The 26,440-nt window shown below is 46.5% G+C and overlaps 1 protein-coding gene across 1 annotated transcript; it reads left to right on the top strand.

Moving 5' to 3' along the window:
• The first annotated feature begins 819 nt into the window (after positions 1-819).
• MSRB2 (methionine sulfoxide reductase B2) lies at positions 820-11,120 on the top strand. The gene is made up of 6 exons (XM_054274197.1): positions 820-1,029; positions 1,122-1,351; positions 2,317-2,423; positions 3,392-3,468; positions 7,394-7,541; positions 10,063-11,120. The coding sequence occupies exons 2-6, from the start codon at positions 1,177-1,179 to the stop codon at positions 10,168-10,170; spliced, it is 615 nt and encodes a 204-aa protein (XP_054130172.1). The 5' UTR covers positions 820-1,029; positions 1,122-1,176; the 3' UTR covers positions 10,171-11,120.
• Positions 11,121-26,440: the final 15,320 nt, after the last annotated feature.

Genomic DNA, 26,440 nt, shown 5'->3' with positions numbered 1-26,440 from the left:
TTAGAAAGTATATGGAAAGATCACAGGATCATCACTTGCCAAAATGGCTGAACATGGAAAAATGCTGTCCCTCTGCCTATAACATGGGTGCTGCCTTCTGCCAGCACCAAAGTGGGGTGGCAAAGCCCTCTCCTCCCTGCCAGCAGCACTGCTCTAACAGCCTGAATCACAGTTCTGAGGACTCTCAGGCATCACACCTCCAGGGTTTTTATCCAGGTACTCTGCCTTCACTCCGGCGTGTGTTATTGCACAGGACAAAGCCATAAGTCAGCCGTGTGCCCTGCTCCCCCCTGCAGCACGGGGGAGCCTCGCTGACATCCGTGCCGCGCTGCAGTGCTCTGTGGATCCCAGCAGAGGCAGTGGTTGCAGCCGTGCTACTGAGCAGATGCTGTGTTGGATGTCCTCAGCTGCCATGCAACTCACTGTCTTAGGCATAAGGATGGTTCAATACAAACGTGTATATACAGGACTGATTACACAGGACTATTTTTTAGCTTTGATTTTAGAATTAGGCTAGAAGAACTAGATTAAAATTAAAGTAAATTTATCATTATCTTTGTTTATTATTAGCATCATTATTAGCTTTGTTGTCCAATGTAATCAAAACACTTCCTTCCCCATTCTTCTGAAATGATGAACTAATTCCAAATCAGAAATTAAATTATTGGAAGAGAAGCAGACATTAAGGCTTAATCTAGAAAACTAACTTGTGTTTAGATCTACCTTTAAAGGATGGGCTGCCAAGCTAACACACGTGTCGGATTACAGGTATATTTATAGGCCAAGCCAAGGCAGCTGTGACTGCAAATCACTGCAGGAAAGCCTCAGCACAGCTCCTTCGCCATTCCTCGAGCAACAGCGCTGAGAGCAGTGCCTGTAACACACATTCAGGACAGCAAGAGCGCTTTTGCATGCAAGTACCAGACCTGTTCTCCTTAAAAACAGCCTAGAATAGCTGCAAGCAAATGTCTCAACAGGATTTTGTTGCATTTACGGCTGCAGCGAGTGTTCGTTTTTAAGCTAGTCTCGGTAAGAAGTGATTGAAACCTTTACCTGCAAATGCTGCATCGGCATTTAAGCGGGTGCTTTACTCATAGCTTTTATGAGGTCTGATTCTTTAGGTGGAACGCAGGGATTACACACGGCCGGAACCTTTCCCGGTGCCGCCCCGCCGCTATGGCGGCCCGTCCGCTCTGGAGGATGCTCGGAGGGATGCCCGGGAGGATGCTCGGAGGGATGCCCGGGGGGATGCTCGGAGGGATGCCCGGGAGCATGCTCGGGGGGATGCTCAGGAGCCGCCCCCTGCGCTCCCCGCTGCCGAGCGCCGGCCGCGCTGCGCACAGAGACACAGGTACCGCATGGGGAGGGGAAAGGAGCCCCTGCTCGCCGGCTCCTGGCCGCTTAGGGAGGGCTGCGTTAGCCTGCTGTAGGTTTTTGTCTTGAACTGGCAGGCTAAGCTCTAGGTTTTATGGTTAAACTATCATTTTCAAATTAATTTCCCCCTGCCCTTTCCCCTGCCCCCAGTCTCACTTCTACCTTGCAAGGGATGAATTCAGGTTTCGTTCCTCAGGAGCTGATTGTTTATCAAGGATCCTCTGCTGATGGGGGACAGGCTGGGAAGCAGTTCCCCACCTCAGACTTTTTGCTTAGGAGAGTATTAAACTATTTTACTCCCTGTTTTTCAGCCAGTCTATTAATTCTTTGCCAATCCCATACCACCACAAGTGTTCTTGGTGTGTACAAACTCACAGGACGTGTTGCTGGAGGTTTGCACCATGATGGGCAACTTCTGCTCTCCTGTTGTGTGTCACTGACTTAACTGTGCCCCCATTTCTCTTGGGCTGTAGGTGCTGCATTCTTCCAGTCCTTCTTAGCACCACTTTTCACTGGGGCCTGTGGGAGCTGCCAGTGTTCCACAGCCCAGAGTTGAACATTACTTCTGGTTTCTAAGGGTTTCCAAGAGGTTTACCAAACCTTTTAGTGCTATCCAGGGATAAAGAAGGAGCACTGGCAGACCAGGGGTTATGCTGAGCCAGGGCAGAGGGCTGTGCTGGGAGAGTGGATGGTACCTGGGCTCAGAGGTGCCCATTTCCTCCACAAGCATTCCCAAGTGGTTTGCTGGAGCAGCTCTCTGGATGTAGCACTCCAAATGGAAAGCAGATGCCAAGTCCTGCACGTGCCCCTGCCCATGCCCCTGAACTGCCCTCTGTGCTTTGTCTGCACCCACAGAAACTTTTGGAGAACTGAGATGATGATGGAAAGCATCAATGGAATCTAAGCTATCTGACTAAATGATCTTTCTGTATCTAATTGAAGACACAGATCCCCTCACTAAAAAAGCTCACGCAGCTGCTGCTACTGACTGGAAAAAAAAATTGACTCCGGAGCAATTCTATGTGACACGAGAAAAAGGAACAGAACCGGTGAGCAAAATGCTGATGCTGCCCAAGGGTGAGCCACCTCCTCTGCCTGCTGGGCACAGAAAACCTGCCCTGGGGAGCTCTCACCACTCCCTTTATTCAAGGACCTCCCCTGCCTTCCTGTGGATGAAAGTTAGACTCAACATACGGAACAGGATGGATTTTGTTCTGACCCAGACTGTTTAGCAGATGAAAAACATTCTGCATTCTTTTCATATTTTATTGGATTTTTTTTCTGGGATACTTTCCTGCCAGATTAACTGTTTGTGTGGTGGGAGTAGAGGCCTGTCCAGAGGGCAGGGAGATCCTCAGATATTTTTATCCTGTAGCCTCCTTTTTATGACCATATGTAGATTAGCTGTGGAAATCTTAAACATAGTGCTCCCTTCAGGGGATAGCTTCTCCCTCAGGTGCCAGATCACCCACCCACATGTCCCCATGTTTTCTCCTCCTGGGAAGGAAGCCATGTAGCATTGTGGGTGGAGTGCTGGCTGTCCCTAGCCCAGAGACAGGACTTCTGCACACATGGAGCATGTACCTGTGATCTGTGCCCAAATCCATATCTGTAAAATAGGGATCCCAGTACCAGACCATGCAGGGAGGAAGAGAATCTCTTTGTAAAGCCACTTTAAAATTGTGGCAGTCCATAGCAGAGCCCTGGCCTTTGGGATCCTGCACATCTCACCAGTTTCTTGGACGTCATGACTCCATCCTTGGTACCTGGATGATTTATGCACCTGACTGGTCTCAAAGTTTGTGGGGGTAGGGGGTAGTCTTCACTACTAGCCCAAAGGCATCCTCCCCTTCATTTTTTCAGGCTGCTAATGTTTGTTCTTCAAAGCCCCCCTGCAAAGCCTTCTTTTTATGGTTTTTCTCCTGTTTTGAATCTGATTCCTACATGCTTCTTCCAGATGGTGAGCTTTTAAAGACCTACATTATTAACTTCTCTTTTTTCCTTCCTATTTGAAAAGCCATTCAGTGGGATCTATCTGAATAACACAGAATCAGGAATATACTGCTGTGTGTGCTGCAATGCCCCCCTCTTCAGGTAACAGCCTCTGGATTTCCCAGCATCTTTAACGTGTACTGATTGTGGCAGGAAGGGCAATGTCTTTTCATGGATGGTATGGAAAGTGTTGGTCAGAAGAACAATCCCTTGGTGCCCAAGGGCTGTGTGTAAGTGTTCCAGGATGCCTGTGGTGGCACAGTTCCATGGTATGCCTTTTCCTTGATGAGGGTTGCCCAGGGCCAGCACACAGCTTCAGGCTGCAGTCTGCCTGTTTCTCCTGACACACTTCCTTCTAGATGATAATAATTCTCTGGTTAAAAGGTCCTTAAGCCACAAGCTGGTACAAAATCCACGTATTTATGCATGAGTATCACTGTGTGTTTGCTCTGTTCTTGTGCTCCTCCATACTCATCTTCTGCCACTCGTGCAGCTGGGCTGGAGACCTTGGTCTGCCTTTGTCTGCTGTTGTGATGTTCTCACTGCTGGTCCCTCACACTGCAGTGAGAGCTTCTCTCCACCCCCACCCCCTCCTTGTTCCCTAAATTAAATCCCACTATTCTTGCCTTTTTGGTTGCATCTACTTTTTGAAGCCTGGCTGTAAATGATTGCACAGTTAACCTCTGTGCTCTTTACAACACTATGTATTTTGCAACTTCATTAATGTCTAAGTAAAAGGAAATAGAGTGCCTTGGAGTAGGATGTGCAGAGAGTGCTCTGTTCTCTGTAATTGAACCAGGAAAGACAGTTTCTCTTATTTTTGGTCTAGAAAATAGTCCTTATTTATTCCCAACTGAGATTTGAATGAAATGTGGCTGATTTAAAGGATGAATCACAGATCAGAACTTCAAATGGGATGCTAAGGATGAAGAGATCTGGATAGTAAGAAAGGAGGGGAAAATGTAATGAATGTATTGAAAATAAACCCAAACTAAGCAATTAAATGAAAATTGTGTACAATTAGTTTTCCTTCGGCTAAGTGCAGAAAACTATTGTTATGCAAACCTGCATTTGCTTAAATGTATTATTTTCCATAGAGGTTTGCTAATGAATACTTCTAAATAAATTAATTTCTGGTGTTAGCTCAGCATCACAAAATACTCTGAAGAGAAATATAAAACCTAAAAACCTCTGGAAAATTCAGATAAATTAGAGAAAATGTGAAGTACTAAGCTATGGAAGAGTTCCTTCCATTCCTTCAGGTTTTCCTTCAATTTTGGCCCCTTTTATATTAGACAATTGATATTGACAGGCCAACATGAAGAGAGACAAACACTGGAGGGAATTGCTTCTGTTGTTAAACTGGTAACAAAACAGCAATATAACCAAACAGCCAGGCTGCCCTTTGCACTATCCAGCTCCCAGGGAATATAAGCACTTTCCTTTGCAGCACAAGATAATGCTAAGCCCCACAGACAAAAAAGGCCAAACTTTCTGGAAAAAAAAATCTTGTAGGAAAAAAGGAAACTATTAAATGTGAAAAATCACCTGAAAATATATTTTCCATGGAGATGTTGTGCTGTGGAGATCACAAGCAATGAGGGGGAGAAGTGGTATTGGATAAGAGATTCATTCATCATATTTATTTTTTCCTAGTCCATTAAAAATGTTCTTGTGAATTTTTGGTTTTTTCAAATGCATTAGATCAATAACTGCAGGTAAACATGAAGTATTTCTTCCTTTCTTTGAAACATGTGTGTATACATTTAAATCATAATTTAGTACCTTCTGCTACCAAATATACATTTGAAAGAGTTGGAAATACACGGAACAAACCCCTAGCATTTACAGATAGCAAATTGTGGTGCTTTAATGAAATCTCAAACCTTCATCAAACCATAAACCTACAGCTGAGATTCATACAGCAAAAAGTACTTTTTAGAATTATCTGGATTCCATCCAGAACAACTGAAACGGGGATCAAAGTAAATGACATGTGCTGGAGGAATGGTGTGTTGAGGTCTAATCTAATGCATATGTTTCGGGAAAGTCCATTTATCCATAATTTAAGTGGTGAAATACTTCAAAGGACAAATATGATCTTGAACAGCAATATTTTTGGGTACTAAAATGTTTTTATTAGGGAGTCTAAGTGACATTACTCTTAATAAAACCACACAGAGACCATTTCTGTTGAGAGCTAGTTTAACAGCTCAAAAGATTGTTCCTTTAGCAGTGGAAAACATCTACAATAAACTCAAGTATTGTGAGTGGCATGTAAGGGACAGAGTCACTCAGGGTCAGATGCAAAACCCACACAGTGTTAAAGACCTTCCTTGACTCTGTGGGTTTTCAAAGAGGATCTTTGTATCTGTGTGTGAATAAACAGAAGGATTCCTGTGTCAAAAAATAAAAGAGTTTTGATAAAAAGAAACAGAACAGATGTATGCCAGGGAAGCTCAGAAGTCATGTATGGATTTGTGTCCCTCAGGTCATTCTTGGGGACTCTGTGGCTGGTAGGGACAGTGTTCCTGTGGGTTTGTGGCAGGGAAAGCAGGGAGCCTGCTTGAGCTGGAAAGAAACAAGCCTGGAGCCCTGAGGACCTTGATGCACAAACACTGAGTCTGCAAACTGCATCTGCTTCAGAGCAGGCTGCTCCTGTGCTGTGCCCTGTTTCTCTCCAGCTTTATGGAGAGGGAAGGAGAACATTTCTCATGGCTATCTGTGTGTTGATGTAAACCACTAAGCAACAGCCCACACAAAATCTAGCCTTTGCTCATTCTGTGCTAGCAAATCCTCTTTTATTTCCACAGCTGCATTACTCAACGACAGCCCTGTACAGATGATTATAAAAATGCTGACTCATGCACTGCTCTTTGGCTTGGATTTTTAAAGCTTTTTGTCCAGTTTGTTTGCCTTGTCTTTCTAAAAGGCACTGCAATTAAGATTTCCAGTTTTTTCTTTGCCGTGTGAACAACCCACCAAAATATACATGATGCATTACATACTTTGTTTTAAATTCTGTCGTTGCTAACCTTTCAATCCCCTTGATCGAGCTGCTAGTGGTGCTGATGTCTCCATCCACCACTAGATGCCAGTAAGAGCATTGGGTTTGCAAAACTGGGAAAAAAACATGAGAAATCGTGAGGAAATGGTTGTGGTGAGTCTCCAGACCACTAATCTGAGAAGTACGTGAACCTATCTTAATTTCTTGTTCTAATTCATGCTAGGTCCCTCTTTGATGAGAGAAGGTTCATATTGCTGTCAAAACTTGCACAATTTTAAACAAAAGGGATTATCTCATTTCTGTACCAAATCCCTAAAATGTATTTTGATCATATTTGCCAACACACTCTGGGTTTTAATACACAGCTAAACAGGGCTGGTCACCCTGGATGTTAACAGGGGCACCCACAAGCTGACAGTCTGTTGTACTGTTTCTTATGGCTGCCATTATCTCTTGGGAAAAGTAGATCTTTGTGCTGTGAGGATTTGTCATTGGTTGATTGATGGTTTGAGCAAGGCTCTGTTTGATTTTCCAAGCCAGCTTGATGGCTGACTGCAAGACAAAGCCTCCATCATCATCAGGCACGAGCCTGGTCTGGTGGGCCAGCCCAGCCTTTGTCTACTCTTCATTTCTTCTTGCAAACTCTCTTCTCTGGGACTGCTGGATTGAGCCAGGCTTCAAACTGCAGCTCTGTAGGTGTAATTCAGCTAAACACTACAGCACAACGTTAGTATAGCACAGTTGTCAGGAAAAAACTCCTTTTCTAAACTTTATAAATACCAACCTGACATTGAAATAGAAACAGTGAGACAAAATCTCCTGTTGTGAGCTGATTGAGAATTCCCTTTGGAAGAGAGCTTCCAGCACAGTTTGATGCCAATGAGAAAACTTCTACTGGGCCAAATATCAATATTGGTACAACACAGGAATGAGGGAAGAAACCAATGTTCTTTAATAGAAGCAGACTCTTTTGTAACATCTCTGCTATTAACTGACAAGAAGATCTGGTTTCCATTACAGCTCAGAGAAGAAGTACAATTCTGGCACTGGATGGCCATCTTTTTCTGAGGCTTATGGTACTTGTGGCAGAGATGAAAGTAACACCAATATTGTGAGACGACCAGACAACTCCCTGGGGTTAAGAAGAACTGAAGTTGTCTGCAAACAGGTATGTTTATTTTGGAGATGATACACAAAGACACAAAACTTAGCAGATAAGTTTTCTTTGTGCCTATGAATCTACCTAAATGAATCTACCTAAATACAACAGTGGGAATTACAGTATCACTGGAGCCATTCTTTCCAAGTCTGAGCTGAAGAAAAGTATGTGACTGGGGAAAGCAAGTGTGTATGTATGCAAAGGCTGGAGCTCACAGAGAAAATGTACTCAAGGTGTGCTGCAAGGTGTGACAAGAGATGGTAGAAGAGACTGAGATAGGGTCCATGCATTTGGCCCATCACAGGGACAGTTCTTCCTCCTTCAGCCTTACTAAATATTTGCTGTAGATGTTCTTAAAATATTCAGAGATTGAGACACTAGCCCTTGAAACCATTTGCAGCCATTGCTATTTGTCCTGCAGGGTGGTAGCTGTGCTCTGCATCTCCACAGCTATTTTCTGTGGATTCTCTTGTTTCACAAAAGGTACCCTTCTATTTTTTCTAGCTATTTTGACTCCCTCAGTCGTTTTCCCTCCTCTTAGTTATCTCTTTTCTAGACTAGAAAGTTCCAGCTCCCTCAGCTGTTCCTTTTTATGCAGTGCTTTTTAGTGTGCTCACCATTCTGTTGCTCTGTTCTGCATCCTTCCCAATTGACCCTTTTCCTTCTTGTAGTAGAGTGCAAGGTTGGACGCAGCTGGGCCCAGCCTGCAGCAGGGTTAGAGGCTGTTCAGGTGTGTTAGAAATTATGTTCCTGTCCTTGCACCTTTACCTTTCCACAGACCATATTACACAGACACATATTTATTTTGCAACCTGCTGTAATACCCAGGTTATTTTTCTAAGCAACTGCCATCTTTAACCATTTCTTCCCAACCCTGAATCTGTTTTTTACTTATGTTAAAGTATAAAAGTATGCAATTGAATTTAATGAATTGCATCTTGAATTTGGGCTCTTTAAATGTCTCAGTGTGTCTGTTTTTGTAAACTGTTAAGATTGTTAATGCTGTCCTTCAGTGTGCTTGCAGCAGGCTTATGTACCTCTGCAAATGTAACCAGAATTTGCTACAGCCCTTTGTCTTGCAAGTGTTCACATTTGCAGCCATATGCAGCAAGCACCTTCAAGAACCCCAGCTGAAGACATTCCAATTTTATTATGTCACTGATAGCTATACCGTGTCTAATATTTTCATGTCAGTAATTTGAGAGGGGAATCCTCAGTTGATCTGTGAGAATGACCTACAGTGATTTATTAACTTGAAATTCTCATGACATATTGAGATGTTTAGATCCTCTCATTTATTTCCTATACTTTCTGGCAATAATACCTTTTGAATGTCTCCTCTGGGATCTGCTTGTTTGGGGGCAGATATTTGCCCACTGACAAGATGTGACTCCTTGTCACTCCCCAGGACTCTCCCATTCACAGAACTCCACAGTGATTTAATCATGGAAGTTTCTTAATTCAGGATAGCACAGTAATAATAATGTTGGTCCATAATTCCAAGGATAATAATGCAATGACAATGGTTTCTGGTCACCAGCAGTGCTGCCCAGGGCTCAGTGCTGGCACAGCTCTGTTCAGTGTCTCTATCAATGATCCACAGGAGGGGATCCAGGGCACCCTCAGGCCCTGCAGACACACTGAGCTGGCTGGGAGTGTTGAGCTGCTGGAGGGCAGCAAGGCTCTGCAGGGGGATCTGCACAGGCTGCGCTGATGGGGAGAGCCCAGAGCTCTGAGGCCCAACAAGGCCAAGGGCCTGGGCCTGCTCCTGCCCCTGCCTCACAACAAGCCCTGCAGCTCCAGCCTGGGCAGAGTGGCTGCCAAGATGCCTGGAGGGAAAGGTGCTGGGGATGCTGCTCAACAGCAGCTGAACATGAGGCACAGAGTGCCCAGGTGGCCAAGAGGCCAATGGCATCCTGGCCTGGCTCAGCAATGGAGTGGCAGCAGGGCCAGGGCAGAGATCATCCCCCTGTAAATGGTGCTAGTGAGGCCACACCTTGAGTTCTGTGTCCAGCTTTGGGTCCCTCAGTTCAGGAAGGACATTGGGGTGCTGGGGAGAGGCCAGGGAAGGGCAATGGAGCTGGGGAAGGGTCTGGAGCACAACTTTGATGAGGAGAAGCTGAGGGAGCTGGGGATGATTAGCCTGGAGAAAAGGAGGCTCAGGGGTGACCTTGTCACTCTCTGCAACTGCCTGGAAGGAGGGTGCAGCCAGGTGAGGGTTGGGCTCTTCTCCCAGGCAGTGGAGACAGGACAAGAGGACATGGCCTCAGGCTGTACCAGGGCGCTTCAGGTTGGACATCAGCGGGAATTTCTTCATGAGAAGGGTTGTTAAGCATTGGAATGGACTGCTGAGGGACGTGGTGGAGTCACCATGCCTGGAGGTGTTCAAGAAACCACTGGACATGGCAATGAGTGCCATGGTGGTGATCAGTCAAAGATGGGCTCTGTGAATGAGAGGTCTTTCCCAACCTAAATGACTCTGTCATTTTGCAGCAATACAATAATAAAATGGTAATGATTTCTGTTGCAGTGTGATGCCCATCTAGGCCATGTGTTTGATGATGGACCCACACCTTCTGGGCAGAGGTTCTGTATCAACAGTATTTCATTAAACTTCAAACCAGGCTCTGGTCAGTGACAAGTGGCTCTCTCTGGCTCCCAGAACATTCTTTCTCTGCTCCTACACCATGCTTGTGGAAAACTCTCATGCTTTTAATATATAACTCAAATTTTAGTATTTATGCTGTAGTAGCTTTGTTTCCCAGTTGTTATCATTGTTGATAAAATACATATTTTTGTTTTAACTCTTTGGCAGTCTGTCTTTTCATGGTTAGTGTGGTGTGTTGATCTGCTTATTGTATTTTTAATTAAAAAAAAATCTATGCAATAGTTCACATTTGCAGCTATCGTCATTATTTGTATTGAGGCTGTGAAATGAGGTGCTCTCCTGAACCTGACTGCCTGTTCTGGGCAGTAGTTGTGGCACTCAGGAGCGCACAGATGGACATGGCTGACCATGGTAAACTTATACTTCTATAAAATCATCATATCCTTCTCAAGGGAAGCAAAAATAACGTGAATCTTCAAATAAGGTCTGAGGGTTTTTTTCCCCTGATGTGAGAGACCCTTAGCTGAGCCAAGTGACTTTTCAGTGAACCCATAAAAGCAAAGTCCTGAAGGAGGACCTAATTAAAAATGTTTCAGGTGATGGAACCAGTGGAGATATGAAGTCTTTCTTCTTTTAAATCAATTATTTTGATTCTGTATCCAATAGCAGAGTTGAAAGGGGGTTTGCTCCAGAAACTTCTCTTACAGCAATTAAATTATAATAATGTATTGATATGTGGAATATTTGCAGACTTCTGTTATCACTTAGGTATTTCAGAATTCAAAAATAAAAATCAATATGGAATTTACTGTATTTGGGGGAAATAAATCAACATTAAAAAACCAGGCTTGGTAAAGCGTTGCTTTTGATGCCTTGTCTGTTCTTCCTTGTACAAGTTTGTAAATACTTCTGCAGTCTCCCAAGCATTGTCATTATGGTTTGCCCTAAAAGCAAAATAAATCCTATGTATGTTAAATTGAGCTTTCCTTCCTTCAGAATTTTTTCCAGGGAAAATAATCTCTGACTCAGAACATCAGCTTCACTAAACTGGCTGGGTTTAAATGCTTCCCTGCTGAGAGTTACTAGGCAACATCTCATTTGGCTTTACCTATAACAGCCTGTTTCCACTCTCCCCACTTTGGTTGCCTCAGTGATAAAAAGGGTGTGTTCATTTACTAGTGTAGTCTTAAAGCTGTTTAATGTCTTCAGAAAATGGACCTCTACTGCACTGAATTTATTTCTGCTCCTTCCATCTTGGAATTCTGTGGTTTTTCATTCTCCTCTGCTTTCTACAGGGGAGCTCTGCAATTCCCTGACATCATAACTCTACAAATCCAAAAACATCATAGAAGCAATGATCACTACAGCCAACCTAAACCAGAATGGCACAAAGCCCACCAGAGGTATGGGGCAGCATGAGTGAAGCCAACACTTGGTGCCACTGATTTTATGCAGTGTCTGAGCTGGTGCCAGTCCCACTGCCATCAGAGGTGTCTGTTATCAGCACTAGCACCCTGCTGCTGTGCCTGTGCTGCATCCTGCTCTGCCTCTCAGGGCTGCCCTTGCAGCACCCACTGTATTTTCTGTCTGCTCTGGCCAGGCTGTGCATGCCCAGCCTGCTCAGGTCTCTGCTCTCAAGGGTCTCCACAGGTTGTACAGAAATCACAGACTTTGCACTATCTGAATTCACATGCCCCCTTATCCTGATATACTTTCATCCACTGTTTGTATGTTTCTTTGTCTTAAAATCTATTATAGCACAGAAACTGAAAAGGTTATTTGACCTTTAAAGGCATTCTTTAGTCAGGCAGCCTCCTCTCCTCTCCTCTCCTCTCCTCTCCTCTCCTCTCCTCTCCTCTCCTCTCCTCTCCTCTCCTCTCCTCTCCTCTCCTCTCCTCTCCTCTCCTCTCCTCTCCTCTCCTCTCCTTGTGTTTCCTAGCAGGAGAGGGGTCTCTCAGAAAGGGGGAAGGTTTTCCCATGAGGACTCCTGGAAGAAGCCAGCACCTGCCTTAGAGGAGTGACATTTGGCTGGGATACCAATGGAAATGCTCTTTACTTCTGCAAGTGGCCTAAAGTAGAACCAGGCAAAATACCTGGTTTTTCCTGTCCCTAGAGATTCCAGGTCTCTCTGACACCTTTTACAAATGAAAGTGACATACAAACGAAACAGACCATGAAGCTGACAAAACAAGCATCCACACAGACCTACCTGCAAACCACATTCAGTTTAGTACCTTGGATTGTTGGACATGGTTGGTGGAGATCAGCTCTTAGTAAACTGGCAAGTTAGTGCCTACTACTCACAGAGGGAGCTTGCCAGAGCAAAGAGCACATTTATTTCTCACCTACAAAGATCATTGTATGCAACTGCACGTTTGGGGTTAGCAGCATGGAGCAGGATGACCTGAGGAAAGAGTCCTGGAAGGCCTCAGTCCACTTGTGCAGTGTTTCTGATACACAATCACATGAGCAGATCCACAGCTCCAAGAGCAGCACTGACCTGCCCTACACTGGTGTGACACCAAGCAAACACAGCAAGGCCCCACTGAGGGGGGAGTCAGAGATAAGCAGCCTTGTTCTGCTTCATGTGAAACAGGGGAAAAGGGGAAATTTGAGCATGTGTGTGAAATCAGGGCAATGGTACATGGCCTTCCAGTGCCATGTAAACCGTTGGGCACTGGGGATCTCTGACCAAAAGCTCTTTGGGGCAGGGCACTTCATTGTCTTCTGTGTCTGTGGTACCAGCCATACCCGGACAGACCCCAACTAAAGGCCAAAGTGTTATAAGATAATGAAAAATAAAGACCAACAATAATGGAAGGCATTATCGAGGAGTATCATGGGCTACAAGAATTTCCTCATGCGTCTGCAATTACTTTGTTCCACCATAGTGAACAAAGAGCAATTGTTTTTCCAAGAGGAATGTACTCTGCCGGGCAACTGCAGATTTATGTTCCATTCTTCATATCTGAGGAGTTTTTACCATGGTTATTTCATTAATTAGTTTCAATGGTAATACTTTTTATCCAATTGTGGTTTTAAATAGCCTGTTTATAAACCCTAATTGAGGTTTCTAGGTAATTCTTAAGAGATATTTTACATATTAAATAAACTATTTAATTACTTTCTCCGTCTTTATAGCATCTCTACAAGGCAAGTAACTATTCCCTCTTTTGCTGAGAGAAGACTTGATGGGAAAACTTTATTGTTTTGCTCAAGACTTCAAATTAAATTTGCAGTCAAGCCAGAATTAGACTCCGCATGGCTCAAGTCAGCATCCATATCTTCAGACCCTACTTTTTCTTGGTAATTGATTGTTTAGCGGGGAGAGCATGTCTATTGCCAAAAAAGAGGAAGTAAACTTAGCATATGTTTGCTAAGCTATGGTGTTGGAACCAAGTCTAAGCCAACACAGGCAACTTGGCTCATAAAGAGAAACTTGAGCTCTTTCTCAGAGCAAATGTGATAAGGGCTTGGTTAGAAATTATAGAATAAAAAAGAGAGAAAATAGGACAGAAGGAGCAGGTTATTCTTATATTACTAGAAACTTAACTCAGAAGAAAATCAGAATGGGCAGAAATGGGCAGAAGTCATAATGCCCATTATTTTAGCCATGTATCCACAGAATTGTAGTGGTGCTCTTTTCTACTGCACCGTGTTGCAAATCATTTGGACTCCCTTGCAGACAGCCTAGTCTGATTTTGGTCAGAGCAGGAAAAGAAGGGAGACTACTGTCAGTACAAACACAGGATTTTTGCCACCCCTAAACACCTCCAGCATCAGGTGGCTCAGGAGATAACCTGCATGAGAAGGAACTGGAAAAGTCTCAGCTAGAGATTTTCTTTATTTCTGAGTATTTAGCTGGTACTCCTAAGCTTGTTTGTATTTTCTGGTCTTAAACTTTGGCCCTACTGTGTAGAAGGAATAAGTCCTGTGACATGGCTCCACTGCCTCCTCTTTCATTCACTTTATGGAGTTTGTACCGGCCAGTGAAGTGTTTTAAACCTTACTCCAGGGCCTGCCCCACCTCCTGCCATACCCGAGGGATGAGCTGATGGTAACACAATGCTCACAGCACTCATGTGCTGCTCAGCACCTCATGGATTTATTCCTCAGCTCTTCACACACAAACGGTGCCTCGCCCCAGCCCTTTGAGGTGGTGCTGAGCCACACGTCACAGAATTGGAAGCTGAGGGACAGCTGTGGGAAGTGACTCGCCCGCAGTCCCCTGGGGCAGGGCAGGGAAATCTCATTACAGAAAGGGTTCTCAAAAGCTCTCCAAGTGTGAGCTGCTGCCAAAATTCACAAAGGCAAAGCAGTTTAAAAGCAAAGCGCCTTATTGAAGAAGTGCCCAGATTTTTTCAAGACTAAAAGAATTTGTCTTAAGGCAGGTGTGTCCATGGGGACTGGTTTTAGTAGCACTGAGGAATTTGTGTGGAAGAGATTGGCGGCTTGCCACGGGGCAGAAGAAAGAGAAATGCATGCCCATTATTGCGCTCCCTTTTACTGTCTTCTCTTTTGTTGTGATGTTATTTTTTTTTTCTGTTGCTCTGTGGTGTTCTTCCTCGCTCCTTCTCCCTGGGCTCTGGGTTTCTTGACTGCACTCACCCTCACCTTGTGCCTGATCCCTCCCAGCTCCGCACTCACTTCGGTCCCCTTGGTGCCCGAGGAATGAGCGAGCACACGGAGCACACGGGAGCACACGGGGGGCACACGGGGCACACGGGAACACACGGAACACACGGCAACACACGGAACACACGGAGCACACGGAACACATGGAGCACACGGGAACACACGGGAGCACACGGAGCACACGGGAACACACGGGAGCACACGGGGCACACGGGGCACACGGGGAGCACACGGGAACACACGGAGCACACGGGGAGCACACGGGAGCACACGGGAACACACGGAGCACACGGGGCACACGGGAACACACGGGAGCACTCGGGAACACACGGGAGCACACGGGGAGCACACGGGAACACACGGAGCACACGGGGAGCACACGGGAGCACACGGAGCACACGGGAGCACACGGGAGCACACGGAGCACACGGGAGCACACGGGAGCACACGGGAACACACGGGAGCACACGGGAGAACACGGGAACACACGGGAGCACACGGGAACACACGGAGCACACGGGAGAACACGGAAGCACAAGGGAGAACACGGGAGCACACGGGGCACACAGGAGCACACGGAGCACACGGGAGAACAAGGGAGCACATGGAGCACACGGGGCACACGGTCCTGCAGCCACGTCCGAGCCGGCAGCTCCCTGCCCGTGGCTACGGGGATCCGGCCGGCAGCTCCAGGGGTCCGATCCCTGCAGGCTCCCGGACTGGATCCCCTGCAGGCTCTGGGTCTGGGATCCCTGCGGGCTCCCGGATTGGATCCCCTGCAGGCTCTGGGTCTGGGAGCCCTGCAGGCGCCGGGGTTGGATCCGCTGCCAGAGCAAACCTCGGCTGTGCTCATTCTGCTCGCCTGCTTTGCACACACGGTTTGACAACATTTACAAGGTGACTTCCAGAAAAACTCATCAAGGGCAGAGGAGTTGCCGCAAAAATCAGGAAAAGGATGGTAAAATGTCATGCGGGATTCTTGTACAGCCTGCGTCATTCAGCAAACAAGGGCTGTGCTGCCCTGTTGTACTGTTGATGCATGAGATGTAGAAATGTGGATCACAACCAGGTCATCTTTGCTCAGGCGTCATTTGTGGAAGATCAAAAGATGGATCCAGACATCTTGTAATTGCAGGAAAAGGAACAGGAAAGAACAGCAACTGTTGCCCAACTTCTGTGGAAGAGGCAAAGGCAGCACAGAGGAAGGTGCTGGCGTTGGGGACAGCAAGAATTTGTGTTTTCCTTTTCAGAGGAGTCAGCGCTGGAAGATGATGACACAGCTGGTGGATGTCAGCTGAAGAAATGTCTGTGAGCTCTCAGAAATGGGAGAGCTGATATTAATCCTCCCTGGTGTGAAAGTCTCTTGGGGATAGTTCTGCCAGAGACCTGGGATGCCTGTGCATTTCCTGGGATTACTGAAGGAGAAAGCCTGGTGAAGGGCTGGGATATGAGCAGGGCTAGAAGCAGGTGTTCGTGTTGGGAAGTTCAGGAGATTAACCTCACTGTTAATCAGAATACCAGGTGCAAAATGAACCCGCATACATTCACTGCCCCAGGAATGACCCTATCCCAATCCAGAAAATGTTCCCTCCCTATTTCAGCCTTTACATTTTACCTCTTGGTCCTGGGCCTCTCCTGAATGCACTTGGGTTCACGCTTGGATCCATTATGAACAAAGATTGTTAAACCTTGTCATGTACAATATGTCTAGCTGGAGTTTCCTTAGGCCCCCAGAGAAGGAAAAAGGGGCCTCCATGACTCTTCTCCTTGGCAGTAGCCAAAATAGCCTCTGCCTCTGGGCTTAGTCTGTAAGAAGGGCATTTTCCAAAACTGGATCACATGTAACTTTCTATGACCTTGTAGCCTTCACTTAAGTTTTATGAATGAATCTCTATTAAAAGCGGGGGGTAAATGTTTTTCCTTTGTCCCTCTTTCAGTTTACAAATTTGTCTTCTCCTATAGCCAGCTGTTAAAAGATTGGTTCTGCCCCTGCTTTCACCTTTCCTGTTTTATCAGCTGAGACGTCAAACTGAGGGCCTGACCACTCGGTGTTAAAGATCCATGGCTTTTTTTGTAAGGCAGTGGCCTGGCCAACTCTCTAAATGCTGCCTTGTCCTACAGTTTGAGTTAGCCTCTCATACCCTAAATCACCAGGCATCCTTGCCTTGAGCAATGAACAGCTTCTCTCTCCTAATTCAGGGATGACAGCAGTGAAGCAATAGGTGAAAGAAACTGCACTTTTCTGGTGTGTGGGCACTGCTGAGAGGCTTCATTCTTTTAGGTCTTGAAAATTGCTTGACTTGCACAGAGGAAAAGGGCTGTAGAAATACTTGTGATGGCTTATTATTTTGATCCTGTTGCTATTTTTATTTCTATTATCTCTGTGCCAATTTATCTTTTCAGCAAAATTTCACCTTTTTTGCTCTACACTTGCCTCATGAATAATCAGAAATTGCCAATTGATAAGTGTTGGAGGAAGCAGATGAACTTGTCCAAAGAGGCAATAAAACTCCTCCACTCCACCCATGCCACAGTGTTTACCAAAGTCCCCAAAGCACCTCTCCACAGATAAATACAGCTGATCAGAGGGGTACAGCTGTGTTTGGGGTGACTTCCCAGCCTGTGGCAACCACTGCAAGGACCTGTCCCTCTGTGCCATCAGAACCACTCCTCTGGATGGAGGAAGGCAAACAAAGATCTTTGCTGGAACCATGGTGGGGTGAGGGGAAACCTGTGCATGCTGGGGAGATGTGACACAGACAGGATGATGATTCGGGGCTGCTCCACAGCAGGAACACCTCACGGGGCGAGGTGTGGCAGAGGGAGAGGTGGGAATATGAGGTGGAGGGTGTGGCATGAAGGAGGTGACATTCTGCCTGAGAAAGGTAACAGGGCAGGGTTTTGGGATCCTGCTCTGTGGAGGTATGGTACATTGTTGGGTGGTTTTGGAGAGAGATGGACAATGGCTACTAAGAATCACCTCAAATAAATCTGATATTCCAAGGTGTTCTGACAATTTTCCCTCGAACACATTGCGACTCAATGACTACTCTGCAGTGACCTCTAGGGCACGTTTGCTTTCAGACCTACTGCACACTCAATCACCTCCGAAAAACAGCTTCCCCAAACACATTATATGGATCTACTTTCTCTTCTAAGAGTGGCTTGTGCCATTGCCAGGCTGAAAGTCCTTCTTCACATAATGCCCCACGCAGGGATGTAGAGAAGAGAGGCTTGTTATCTGCAGTTTGCTGGTGCATCAAAGGAAGTTGCAGATGGTCTGCATGAATCTGATCCAACACTCTTTGAAGTCAATGAACCCCTTCCCTCGACCCCTCATTCAGTTCTCTCTCAGCTCCTTATGCAAATCATAGTCTATTTTGTGTGTGTCTCCAACAAAACCAACGTGTTCCTCCCAAGCACATCCCTTTGTGGAACCTGATAGCAAACCTTTCAAAATTCTTGGTGTTCTCTTTTTCTGATGAAGCGTGACTTGAAAGTAGATTGGTGCTGTCCAAAGCAGGGGGGAAGAAGTGAGCCCCAACCTACAAATGTGTTTAAGGACTAATTACAGACAGCTATTATCACTGACTGCAGCAGGACTGCTCACCTGGGCAACAGCCAGGAGGAAGAGGCTTCAGAGAGGAACCTGATGAAAATCAGACACAAGGCCAATGAATGCAGGCCACTTGATGCAGGAGGTTGTCAGGAAGCCAAACTGGGAAGTGCTGTCCAAGCCTAAAATGAAATCGATTGCATTTGCTACAAACAAACAAACAAACTGATGGATGGATGAAAGGACAGAGTGCAGACGTCCTAGAAAACTCAGGAGGGAAATGTTGAAAACTTAGACCAAAATTCACAGTGGAGGCTAAACCAAAAAAACGGGCAGCCCTAATTGTGGTGCCTGGGATACAATCCTAACGCTTTGTGCCTTACAAGATAGTCCTCATGCATTCATGTGCCAACTGCATTCCCACCCCCAATAACAATTAAAAATCCGGGATACGGATTAAAGCGATAGCAGGTGGCAATCTAATTACTATCAATCTCACATCTGAATCTCTCATTTGTCATATAAGCCCACAACAGCTGGCTCTCAGCCCCGGTTATCCCCGTGGCTGTTACAGCAGGTTCAAAGAAGGTGCGGAGGGATGGGAGGGATGGGAGGGACGGTCCCGGATCTGCGCGCTGCCAGGAGCGAGGGGAGCAGGGGCTGTCTGGGTGCTGTGAGGAGATGGAGGCAGCGCCAGTTAAACCTTTGCTCTTTCTCTTCAGTGGGGTCGTTCGCGGCCGGGCTCGGCCCCATCCTCTATGCCGAACCAGGGCGGGCTGCAGGGCATCGCCGAGCCGGGCTGCGGCCGGGCAGCAGCGCAGCAAACGAGAGGCCGTTCCAGTGAGAGCTAGGGAGAAAGCACATCTCTGGTTTTCGGGGCTGTTTCGGTCGTGTCACGGCTCTCCAAGCGGCGGAGCGATCCCAGCGCCGCTGCCGGCCCGCTCCGAGCGCGACACGAGGTGGCGGCAGAGCCCCGAGGCTCCCGCTCCTGGCGCTGCTCCTGGGGGGAATGCGGAGAGCTGGCCTGGGAAAGGGGGAGTAAACTATTGTGTGGGGAGTTTGGGGGTGTCTGTGCTCACACTAAACGGAAACTTGGCCGATTTTTGCAGCCAGGTACATCACACACACATCACACACGTTTCCTTCTGAGCAGGTCACGTTTCCACCCCAGAGCGCAATCCAGGCACAAACTTATTCATAGTCTTGAGAGCTCTATATGGCATTTGCCTCTGGAATTAAAGCATGGAGGCTGGCAACACCATCAGCATCTTCTCTGCCAGCATTTGGTGAGAGACAGTCGCCTTTGAAATGAAGAGGGACAGATCTTGGGTAGGGAAGGAGAAGAGGAAGCAAAAGTCGGTGACCCAGGCACAGGGGAGAAAGGGAATGAGGCACCCACTGAAGTGAGGCAGCATGGACAGGGGTTTCAGCAGGTAACTGGAATGAGTGAAGGAATAGACTGAGGTGAGTTGTAGAATCACAGAATGGTTTGGGTTGGAAGGGACCTAAAGGATCCAATCCTCTGTCATGGGCAGGAACACCTCTCTCTACACCAGGTAGCTCTGAGCCCCATTCAGCCTTGTACACATCAAGAGATGGGGCATCCACAGCTTCTCTGGGCAGCCTGTTCCAGTGCCTTACTACCTTTACAGTAAATAATTTCTTCATGAAGTCTAGTTCAAACCTACTATCAATTTTAAGTCATTCTCTCTTGTCCTAGCACTACATACCATTTTAAATAGTCTCTCTCCATCTTTCTTGTAGGTTCCCTTTAGGTACTGGAAGGTCACAATTAAGTCAGTCTTCTCTTTTCCAGCCTGAACAAACCAAATTTTCTTAGCCTTTCCTCATAGGTGCTCAATCCCTCTAATAAACTTCATGGCCTCCTCTGGACTTGCTCCAACAGATCCACACCTTCCCTGCTAGAGACCCCAGAGCTGGATGCAGCACTGCAGGTGGGGTCTCACCAGAACAGGGTATGGGGACAGATTCCCCCCCTGCCCAGCTGCCCAGGCTGCTTTTGATGCAGCCCAGTGCAGGTTTGGCTCTCTGGGCTGGGAGTGCCCATGGCTGGGTCATGTCCAGCCTCTCACCCACCAGCACCCCCAAGCCCCTCTGGGCAGGGCTGCTCTGACTTTGCCCATTCCCCAGCCTGAGTTGATACCATGGATAACAGCATCTCCGAGGACTCCTTAGCCTGTGTAACCTGGATGTGTCTTGTGGCTCAAGCTATCCTTGCTAACACAACCCCTCAAATACATGGGGATGTGTTATCCATTTGCATCTGATAACACTACAAAAACTGGCAATGTTATAACCAAAAAAGTTAATGTTAACTTAAAATGTGTTATTGTGTCTTGGCTGCTATTCCTAAACAATTGCAGTCCCCAGGGATCCAAACTAAAGGGAGGCAGCATCTCTGCCCTCTGAAGAGAGGACAATCTGGTGTGTGAAACACCAGGCAGGAGCCCTGGGAATGTAGCTGAGCCGTGAAGCCCTATGGAGGATTTGCAATGAATGCTGGCATGGCAGAAAGAGGGCACTGAATTCACACGACTGCCCCAAGCCTTTGTGTGCCAGGGTGCAGGGCCAGCTCTGCTGCCCATCCCACAGCCATAATTAAGGGATTCCCACTCGCCATGAACAGGTGCAGCCCCACCCAAACAACAAGGCTGCAGACAAAAGATTACAAATAAGGCCTAAATCCCTCTACTGTACATTGCAGTGGTGAGGGGGGACAGGTGGCCTGGGGCAATTCAGGTTCAGTCCCCATGCTGCGGTGGGAAATTGCAGCAGCTCATTTGGATTTGATAACTCCTTGCTGGCTCTGTTGATTGGGAAGCCGATGGAGCCATGGATTAAATCAAATCAAACAGCCTGTAAGATACTGGCAGTGGAACTTCTCCTACAGGTTTCTGACAGCTTGCAAATAAAGGCACAGATGATGGAGAAGCTGTTTTCTCAAGCTATCCTTTTCTCACACATATTCTATGTAATTTATTCATTCATTCAGTCATTAAGCTATAATTGATTATAAAAGCCTCGTACATCAGATGAGCCTGACTGTATGCGTGCAGGGCATTTGCAGTGCTCACACACCTTTGGGACTTGCTATGTCCAGAAGAGGTCTTGAGAGTTTTGGTAACAAGAAATTGTTCAAAATATTAAATTGTCCTCTGATGTGATATTTCCAAATTTATTGCATATGACTGTTGCATATTCTTGGGTTAGGCATGTCTTGCCACCGGCGTCTGTCTGTAGATTTGGAGGGAGCTGTTGCCCAGCTCATGCAAATTCCCAGTTTCACAGTCTGCACTACTTCATGCATCTGCCTTGGGTGCCTGTGGCTCTGTTAGCACAGATCAGAGTGCCCTGCAAGCTTTCCTCTGGTTATCCTCCCCTGAGAGGGAGTGGAAGGCTGTTTTCTGCATTCAGTAGGTAGGGCTGAGTTATGAAACCCTGGATTCTCCTGAATCAACAAAAACACATAAGCTAAAGTTTAAACCGTGCAAGTTCTCTTTGTAGTTGTTAGTGACCTATAAGCATGTAAAGATGGTCTAGAAATAATTTGAATTAGCTTCCTACATGGCATATCTTCAGTAGTGCTAAAAAATCAGCCAGACTAAGTATGGGCCAGACTGAGTGCAAGATGCTTGAGTTCTTCAAAACTCTTGTTAGGCTTTTGAATCATTAATGGCAGGATGCCCTGATAAACATTAGCTGCCTAAATATTAGTCCTTTGACTTGCAGGTAAACTGTTTCAGTTCCTTCTGTTGCCCGTGAACCAAGAGTGGCACCCTCAATGGCCACCAGACTCCACCTTTAAAAGGTTCCCTCCTGAGGGTGGTTTGTTGCACCCATCTTTTCCCCTTGACTATTAATGAACACCTAATACTTAGGAGGGCAGTTACATTAGCATAGATGTAGATGCCCAATCCTGTTGTAAATCAGGTATCCCACAAGGATAGCCTGCATGGAAGTTCCAGCTGAGCCCCCAGAAAGGTGCAGGTCTCCTGTTGATCCTGTGTAATATCTGCAAGCCCCAAGTTCTGGGTACCCTGTAGTACTTAACAGAGTACTAGACCATATATATAAGTACGAGACCATGTATGCCATTGCTCTGTGTGAGAGACTGAATCCCTCTCCTAATTAGTGTCCAGCTCTTGACTGGATGAAGTTAATGAGGACTCACACCCTAAGTGGTTTGCTTGAGGACGTTGATGCCAGAGGCATGTGTTTACAAGCCCAAAAAAGAGCAAAGAAGAGAGTCCTGGGAAGTATAAATCCATCAGCCTAACCATGATAATGAGAGTCAATTATTAATCAATTTGTAAGCACATAAGTGATAAGAAGGCAGTAAAACATATCAGCATGGATTAATCAAGAACATATCACTTCCAATTAATTCAGTGCTCTTATTTGAAGGACTAACTAGCCAAGTGTGTAAAGGCATATATGTAATATATGTCAACTCTGTTAGTGTCCAAAGCCTTTACTCTTCTTATAAACAAAGCCATTTAATGAGATCTAAATAAAATAGGGATTGAAATGAGCCTATAAAGTTTGAATGATGTGAAAGTGCTCACCCACAGCTCACTGTCAAAGCTGGATGTGCCAAGTGGAGTCCTGCAGGTGTCTGTTGCAGCTCCAATGTTTTCAACAATAAATAGGCTCCGGGGAAAGAGAGTGCTTAATTCCACTCCTGACAGCGCTGGCTGGGAGAGGTTGATTTGGAGAACAGGATTGGGACTCACATTGATCTTCACAGATTGGAGAGCTTGCCTGAAATCAATAAACTGCACTGTAATAAGACAAGTACAAAATGCAATCTTGGGAGAAAAGACAGATCAAATGCATGATTTGTGAAATAAATAACTGATAAGGCAGCAGAAGTGCAGGAATAGATCAGCTAGCTGTCGTGAACCATGCACTATGCAAAATGGGAGATGCAGAAAAACAAATGTCATTTTGAGGGTACACTAACAGCAGTGTTTTGGGTAAAGCACTGAGGTAATTATTCTGCTCTACTTGGCACTGGTGAGGATTAGCCTAAGTACAGATTTGGACACTACACTTGAAGAAATGGTACAGGGAAATTAGCAGCAAACACCATAGAAATGTTAATATGTTTTAGAAGTGCACACTTGAAGGGATATGGATTTTCTTAGTCCCAGGAAAAGGTCATTCAGAAGAGACATGAAAACAATCTTTGTTGTGAGAAAGTTTTTCATAAAGTGGCATGGACAGTGTTCTCCCATGCCTCCCAGAAGGCAAGCTCTGGAGAAGAGCTACCACGCTGAATAAAACAGTACCTTCAGTGTGTGGACAACTTCCAAAGGAAATGCAGCATCTCCTTGTGTAGATGTTTTTCGTGTCCCTGGCTTGGTTAATAATTTGCCACGAAGATAAAAGCCTCAGGGCTAAATGGATGCAGAGATGTGGTTTTGCAATGCCTAAACTGTAGGTGCTGGGCACACAGCCCCAAGGCTCCTGGGATAGTGAGAGGCAGGTGATCAACAAAGAATGTAGGAGAGACCCACTGGGCTCAGTAGGGAGCCAAAAAATATCTCTGACTCTGGGCTGGACAAAAACAACTGCATTGAGAAGTGGGGGTTGAGGGATCTGCAGCAGAAATCCTTTCCTGGAACTGAACAACCATGACAGGTCAGCCATTCTCGTCAAAAGTCATCACGATAGTTTTTATGTGATATTACACCCAAGACTACTCAAAAAACCATCCACAATGTAGAGTATTTCCTTGTCAGAGGCATTTGTGAAGTTATGTGGTAGTTGATGGGTGATTCCTGAGAAATGTGGACTCTTAAAGTGCTTTTAAGTCTTTGGTTTTTCCTGCATCTCTAAGCCTTATCTCTTTCCAAGACAGGAATCATAATTTCAAAACTCAGGTCTACTGAACAGTACCTAATACTTGTAATAAAATTACTTTAGTTTTAAAAGCCATTAGACAAGTTCATGGAAGGGAGGGAGAGGGAAATGTATCAAGAACTCTTCGACACATGGATCTATGCCATGGCCCAAGATAGTAATCTCATTGCTTTTATGGTCAAAACATAAAATTTTTCAGGAAGAACTGTAGAACAAAAGAAGGATTTTAAACAGTATTTGTCAGTCATGGAGCAGGAAAGGCATCCCATGTGGAAGGGGCTTGAACAATCATCAGAAGAAGCCTAGCACTGTGAGGAGCAAAGTGGCAGAGAAGGAAAGAAATCCAGCGTTACGAGGTGGCACTTCAGTCACGTGCGTTAAGAACATGTGCTGTGGCTGTGCCTCCATAGTCCTTGCCAGGAAGAGGAGGAAAAAGACCTTGGGTCACCAGCTAATGACAAAGTGGTCATGAGCCACTGAAGGAACATGGCCATGAAAAAGGTAAATGTAACCTTTGCAGTACAAAGTGAGGGATTTTGGCAGAAAGGCAAATGCTGACATCATTCTCCAAGGAGCTGTGAGAACTCTGTGGACAGCTGTGCACCACTACGGTTCCGGCTATCCCAGAAGATTAACTTATATGGGGGAAACGGCAGGGAAAGGTGATAAAGAAAGGAGGAGTCCAACCCTGAGCTTGCTTTGCTTGCCCTGGCAAAATGAGAGCTGGAAAGGAACGTGTGTCTATAGACCTAAGGGAAAATCTCATGGAGATTGAGATCTTTCATGGGAACCAACACCCACACCAGAACAGACAGGCATAAACCAGGGAGGAAGAATTCAAGGGAGGAGGATAGAAAATTAATGGAGTCTCTAACCAACAAAAAGGGTCAATGACTGGAAAGCTTAATTTCTATTTAATCTAGAGCTGGTTTTATTTATGGAAGAAATGACATAACGCAGGTGCTTAACAGAATGAAGAACTGCTCTGTTACCCATTGGGATAAGACTCTGAGTTGTTGGAAATTGCCAGGAATAAAAAATTGACGCCAAATCACAGCGCCTCCTGCCAGCTGGTGTTGGGGAGCCTTAGTGCCCTTGTTACACGGTAAAGCAAGCCTCTAGCGCTCCACCAGCTGCGCCCTGCCCTGCTGTGTTTCAGCGAACCCTTTTGCACTCGTGGGGACAGCCTTGTGCAGTGTTTCAAACGAGGGATCCTGCCTCGGAGCACCGCTGTCAGGACCCGGTCTCAAGGAACCGTCTTCCCTTCTCTTGAGCGGTTTTGTCTCTTGGAAGATGAGAGACTCCTTGCCAAATGTGCTTTTTACATACTGCTTCCCTCCAGGGCCCTGTTGATGCATTCCCCACGGGGAAACGGGAGGGACACCGCACCCCCGTACGGCATGGCATGGGCGGGGGGCACGGGAGAGCCCTACCGGGGGCTCTGGGCAGCCCGGGCAGCCAGCCCCTGCTCCCAGCCTGCCCGCGCCTTCTGAGGCGGCCCCGGCCCCTTGGAGGAGCCCGATCCCAGCGGGGACCAGCGGGGTTTGCTGCGGTCTCATTCCCCTGCGCTGCACTAAAGGAGAGACTGCTCCGTCCCCGTCCTGCAAAACCGGCCCCCGCCCGGTATCCCACACCCTGCAGCGCCGTGGCTGATCCCGCACCCTGCAGTCCCGTGGCTGCATTTCCCTCCGGCGTGTCCGTGCCCCGGGCCGGCAGGGCAGCCCCGGTGGCCCCACAGGCCGGGCAGGGCCGCCCCGCTCCACCTGAGCAGCTCCCGCAGGAGCGCGGGCACAGCGGCGGAGCCTCGAGCCCGGGCACCTCCCTGGTGGGAATGATATTAACTTTAAGCCTTTGTACTGACGGGTCAATTTAGAAGCTGATGAAACAGTAAATTGTTGGTGGAAACGTAGGCAGTTTTGTGCTTTGCCAAGCAGGTGCCTGGCGGTTTTCGTCAAGGATTGGTAAATTTACAAGAGCGCAGTGAACGTGCCCTCCTCGGGCTATTGTGAAATTCAGGGGCGAACAAAGGAGAACGTGAATATTCACACAGCCGCCTTTCAGCGTGTGGCATTGCTTCGCAATTTTAAAGCGCTGCGCTTTTTTGTTGTTATTGTTTTGTCTAGGAAAAAAACTACCAACACTCCTCCCCCCCGAATTAGAAAGTACCTGTTTGCGTTTTAAAGAACATGGAAATCATCCGTGAGCAACCATATAATTTGATTT

Source organism: Melozone crissalis, unplaced genomic scaffold, assembly GCF_028551555.1.
Source record: "Melozone crissalis strain CALT ecotype California unplaced genomic scaffold, PUWL_Pcris_2 ptg000016l_1, whole genome shotgun sequence".
Classification (NCBI taxonomy): domain Eukaryota; kingdom Metazoa; phylum Chordata; class Aves; order Passeriformes; family Passerellidae; genus Melozone; species Melozone crissalis.
This window is presented reverse-complemented; position numbering and strand designations above follow the sequence as displayed.

Excerpts from the sequence above, each read along its gene's own strand:
- MSRB2 (XM_054274197.1), top strand. The coding sequence starts at position 1,177 with ATGGCGGCCCGTCCGCTCTGGAGGATGCTCGGAGGGATGCCCGGGAGG. Across the intron at positions 1,352-2,316 it reads CGCTGCGCACAGAGACACAG|ACACAGATCCCCTCACTAAA; the intron begins GTACCGCATGGG and ends ATCTAATTGAAG. Across the intron at positions 7,542-10,062 it reads CTGAAGTTGTCTGCAAACAG|TGTGATGCCCATCTAGGCCA; the intron begins GTATGTTTATTT and ends TTTCTGTTGCAG.